This window comes from Crocuta crocuta, unplaced genomic scaffold (genome assembly GCF_008692635.1).
Source record: "Crocuta crocuta isolate KB4526 unplaced genomic scaffold, BGI_CrCroc_1.0 scaffold440, whole genome shotgun sequence".
Taxonomy (NCBI): Eukaryota; Metazoa; Chordata; class Mammalia; order Carnivora; family Hyaenidae; genus Crocuta; species Crocuta crocuta.
Genome location: NW_027527457.1, coordinates 75,228 through 79,995, shown reverse-complemented (window position 1 = coordinate 79,995; position 4,768 = coordinate 75,228). Strand labels below are relative to the sequence as shown.

General features: G+C 52.6%; 1 protein-coding gene across 1 annotated transcript in view; it reads right to left on the bottom strand.

The window, feature by feature from the left end:
* NLGN3 (neuroligin 3) overlaps positions 1 to 4,768 on the bottom strand; it is a 20,558-nt gene that overhangs the window by 1,246 nt on the left and 14,544 nt on the right. Inside the window, exons 6-7 of the mRNA XM_077763264.1 lie at positions 3,350 to 3,535; positions 596 to 1,385 (exon numbers count right to left, since the gene is read on the bottom strand). Of these exons, the coding sequence (XP_077619390.1) occupies positions 596 to 1,385; positions 3,350 to 3,535 (976 nt within the window). The remainder of the gene's footprint in view (positions 1 to 595; positions 1,386 to 3,349; positions 3,536 to 4,768) is intronic.

Sequence of the window (4,768 nt, the reverse complement as noted above, 5' to 3'; positions counted from 1 at the left end):
GGACCCCTGAAATACCACATGGAAATCTGGGGTCACCACTCTACCTACATGAGGAAAGGGTCCAGAATTCTTCCTCACACACCCACTTCTGAACCTCATCCCCAGTCCACAACTGCCCACCATTTCCATGTTTTTCAGGGTCCCTCCCTCTGTCCATACCCCTCCTTTTCCCCAGGCCCAGAATTCCCATTGCCAACTGCATCATGGAAACGGTCTCATCCTTCCCTGTGCCCATCCTGTAAAGTCATGCCATAGATGCCTTTTCCTCTCACATGCTATGGACCATCCATCAATCTTTTCAGCTGCCCAGTTTTTCCAAGAACCCTCGAAAGGCTCTTGATGCATGTACTTTATTCCCACTTCACCTAGCCTCGGACCATCTACCTAATCGAACCTTACCTAACCCCCACAGATCTTCTGGTAACTCTCACTCCTGCTCGGTCCTAGTGCTAGCTGAGTTCTGAGCCTCAACAAAATTTTCGAGAAATGGTATGAAAGATTCAAAAGGAGGACTTAGGAAGGGGGTGGAAGAGCTTACCAAGCAAGATTTGGGGAGTATCTTTAAAAAAGGAGATGATGGANACCTTCTCCTTACCCGGTCTTGGCAAAGTTGGTCCAGTAGGTCATGACGACAGCACTGAGCATAACGTCATTCTTGGAGAAATTGCAGGGGAAGAGGTCAGTGGGGCCTACCATAGGGACACCAAAAACGTAGGGTACCTCGTCCCCATGAGCTGCATCTGACCAAGCAGGCTTCATGAGGCTCTGGCAGTGATGGTAGAAGGCGTAGAAGTAGGTAGGTGAGCCGTAGCGGGCATGCAGATCAGCGGTCACCACTGAGGGCTCCACCCACTGGTGGTCAGTGAAGAGCGCCACCAGTGTTTTGCGGCGGGTCTCAGGATTGTCACGGTCTGCCCAGTCTGTGTACATGAATTTGATGGTCTCCCGCAGGGTGTCCTTACCCTCAGGATAGCCATACAGATTGTCCACGAAGTTGGAGACTGAGTAGTCAAAGTCAGTGCCGGAGACGCCATCCTCAGGGTCCACCACCCCTTCCACAAACTTGAGCCCCTCGCCCTGGTTGACACCTAGCATGATGTCATAGTTGAGAAACTCGCCCTGCTCCATGAGAATCTCGGGATCATCAGGAATGACATCACCATCAATCACAGGGCCAAAGGCCACGTGGTAGCGGGCGGGCTGGATGTCCTGCTCTACCAGCTCCTTTGCACTCTTTTGACGAAGACAGTCCACCATGTCCACTGTGTCTAGCACATTACAGCCTACCTTGTCTGCCAGCAGGCTGGTATACTTCACTGGCTGGTAGTTCACAGCCCAGCTGGACAGAGCAGAACCACTTTGGATGATGGCCCTCTGGAAAAGCCCTGCAGAAGATAGACGGCACCACGTCAGACCTCTCACGTCACCCACAGCCTAGGCCTCCCTTGCCTGTCCCTGAGGGACAAACTACACACTTCCTCACTTCTTTGTTACTGAGGCTGCCCTCTGGGTGGAATGAGCTACGCGGGAAGAAGAAACCTTTTGGCTGGGATGATGGATGAGGACCAGAGGAGGGGTTGCTGGGCCCCTGTGCTGACTGGACCCCTGCCTGCTTTCCTGCTTCCTTGTTCCAGGAGCATGGTTGGTAACTTGGGGGTTAAGGGAATGCCAGAAAGAATTAACCCTTCGGGTCCCAGACATCAGCTTCCTTATGCTCCCTCTCTTTATCTCTCCTTGTCTTCCCGCCTTGCTTCCTGCCCAGCTGGGCCCAGCTCTGTGCCAGCGCACCACCAGGGAGCCGGCGCTTCCGCCACAAAGGGGTCTGTTTCATGAGAGATGAGAAACGCAGGCAGGAGAGAGCCTCACATTCTGGCAGTTTGGGGAACGAGTCCCGAGGGCAAAGACCTTGGGGTCTGAGAGTCTCCAGGGAACGTGCCCTCCCAGGGTGTAGTATCCGCAGAGACTTTCCTTTTGCCGAAGCTACTGAGGGCTCGGATCCAGTTTTCCCCTGGCCGACAGGGAGCCGGTCCCCCAAACTCAAAAAGTGGATAGGTCTTCCCCCGCCTCGGGGGGGAAAAAAAGGGTATCATGCTCTCCTTGGCCCCAACACTCCCAAAGGAGGGATAATCATCTGGCCCTCAGGCGCACAATTCCTGTCCTCTAAGAGAAAGGCAGTTTGCAAGGGTAGAAAGAGAGGGAAAGAAATACAGATCACTGTTTAAGAGACAGCCTCACTCTTCAAAAGATTTTTCTCCATGAATCAACGGCAGAAAGACAGAGAACAACCCTTTACAGCAGCCAGGCCCCTCAGGAGACAGAAGATAGCACCACTCCAAGAAAGGCCTTCTCCTCCCAGGGAAATCAGAGGGACTACCGTTCCGCTTTTCAGACAGGGGCACCCTCACAGCCAGTCACTACACCCTCCTTTGTGGAGAAAGAGATTCCTGTCCCCATTACTGTCACCTGGAAACACATTCAAAGGCGTGATGCAGCTCCCACCCCGGTCTTCCCTCACCAGGGTAGTCCCTGGAGGGACAGAGACAGAATTTCTAGGTCAGAGAAGGTGATTTTTCTCTCTCAGAGAGACAAGCCTTCTTCAAAGAGACTGAAAGTCTTCCTGTGACAATATCACTAACTCACGGGGTTGACTTCGACAAAAAAACCTGTCCTCTCCCACAGGTTTCCTCACTTCAAAGAAGGGCACCTATTTCAGGAAGACCTCTTCATGAGAAGTTCATGTTTGCCTCTCAGAGACAGAATGTGCCCTAGAGTCCAGAGGTGAAGAGAACTTCTCCTGCTGAGCCAAAAAGGGGCTGTTTGGCTCCCTTGGAAGNGCCTGCTACCAGACCCCCGTCCCTTAGAGAAAGCCCACAGCGCAGGGCACTGGTCCTCACTTCAGACCCATCTCCTCGCTCAAGGACAGTTCCCCTCTTGTATAGACTTGTTCTTCAGAGAAAGACAGAGAATGAGTGTTTCTTACACCTAAAGATGAATTCCCACCCTGGGTCTCTACCCTGAAGTCACATGTCCTTCCCTAACTNTTCATAACTGAAAGGTTTCCCCTGCCCCCCCCCAAAAAAAACCCCCCACTGTCCCTTCAGAGAGACAGTCTGCTCCCACTCACCCAAATCCCACTCCGACATCAGAAAGAGGATCTTACTTTCTCAGGATATAAACAGGGTTTTCTCTTTCCCTCCCTCACACTGGGAGAATTACTTCTTCTTCCCCTAGAGAAGCATTTCTGTTCCAGGTCTCCCCACAGGGATACCGAAATGGTCAGAAGGGGGACAGCTGATTCCCCTGGGCACACCGGNTTTCAACTTCAGGTTTTGCCCCAAGTGTTACTCACCCTCAGAGTGATGCGACAGCGTGAGGAGGCTGACACAGGATGCACCGATGCCCGAGCCAAAGACAGTAATTCGGCGGGGATCGCCACCGAAGAAGGCAATGTTCTCACTCACCCAGCGGAGAGCCTGGATTTGGTCAAGGAGCCCGTAATTGCCCTTCGCAGCCTGGTCGCCAGTGCTCAGGAAACCTGGGTTAGACAGAGGGCATGAGGACAAAGGACAAGCGTGCAGCGTGGTTCTTTCCACATGGCTACCATGTGCCCTTGCTCCTTTCCACAAGGCCCGGCACCACCAATATAGAAAGGACCGGCTCCTTGCCTGCCACCCAGTCTCTAGTTTGAAAGGAGGGGTCTCCATGCTATCCAAGGGGATGCTCCTGCCCAGCTGGGGAGACAGGTAAACCGCAGGAAGTGCAAATGGCCAAGCCCCTGATGCGCTACCCAGGACATTCCACCAAGCGCCTGGCAAGATAGAGTGGAAAGAGCGGGGGCCCTGGAGTCAGATGGTCCTTGGTTCGAGTCCTGCCTCTACCGCTTACTGGCCATATACCCTTGGGCAAGTTATTGAAAATCTGTGGGCTGTAGTTTCCTCTTCTGTACAGTGGAGATAAAAATGCTTCAAAGGGTTGAGGCACCCGAGTGGCTGAGTCCGTTAAGGGTCCGACTCTTGATTTCACCTCAGGTCATGATCTCACGGTTTGTGAGATCCCGCTCCGCGCTGACAGAATCCCCTGCTTGGGATTCTCTGTCTCTGTCTCTCTTTCTGCCCCTCCCCTGCTCATGCCTGCACTCTCTCTCTCTCTCTCTCTCAAAATCAATAAATAAACTTTTAAAAAATGCTTCAAAGGGTTGTAGCAAGAATAAAACAAGCATTTCTAATACACTCAGCACTTTGTAAATCTAAAGGTACTTCCCTTTCCCCTTCCTCCTCTCTCTGAAGGAAATGAAGATCCCAAGAGGCCACCATCCCTACGCTCTCCCTGTCCTTCCTGTATGAGGTAGTCCATCTGCACTTTGTTCCGGGGCCTCAGATGGCCCCTCTCCTCTCATTGTCAGGGCAGGTTCTCATTTCCCTTCCTCCAAGACCTAGTGAATCAGAAACTCTGAGGGGTAGGCCCAGCAATCTGTGTTTCTAACAAGCTCTCCAGGTGATTCTGATGCCTGCTGAAGTTAGAAAACCACTGGGTTAGACCATCTTTTTCATCTGGNTCCTCTCTTCCCCGCCCCGCCACACGCACACACACACTGCTTCCATTTCATACTGATCCTGCTGCCTCATTTCATCTCCGTTCCTTGCTCCCTAGGCTCCTTGGAAGGCTCTACCCTCTCCTGCCCTGGGCTTTCGGAAGGGTTCTTCCTACGTGCGTGGTTGTGGCACTCCTACACGTTAGAAACCCATACCTGGCTCGGTATTTTTTGACC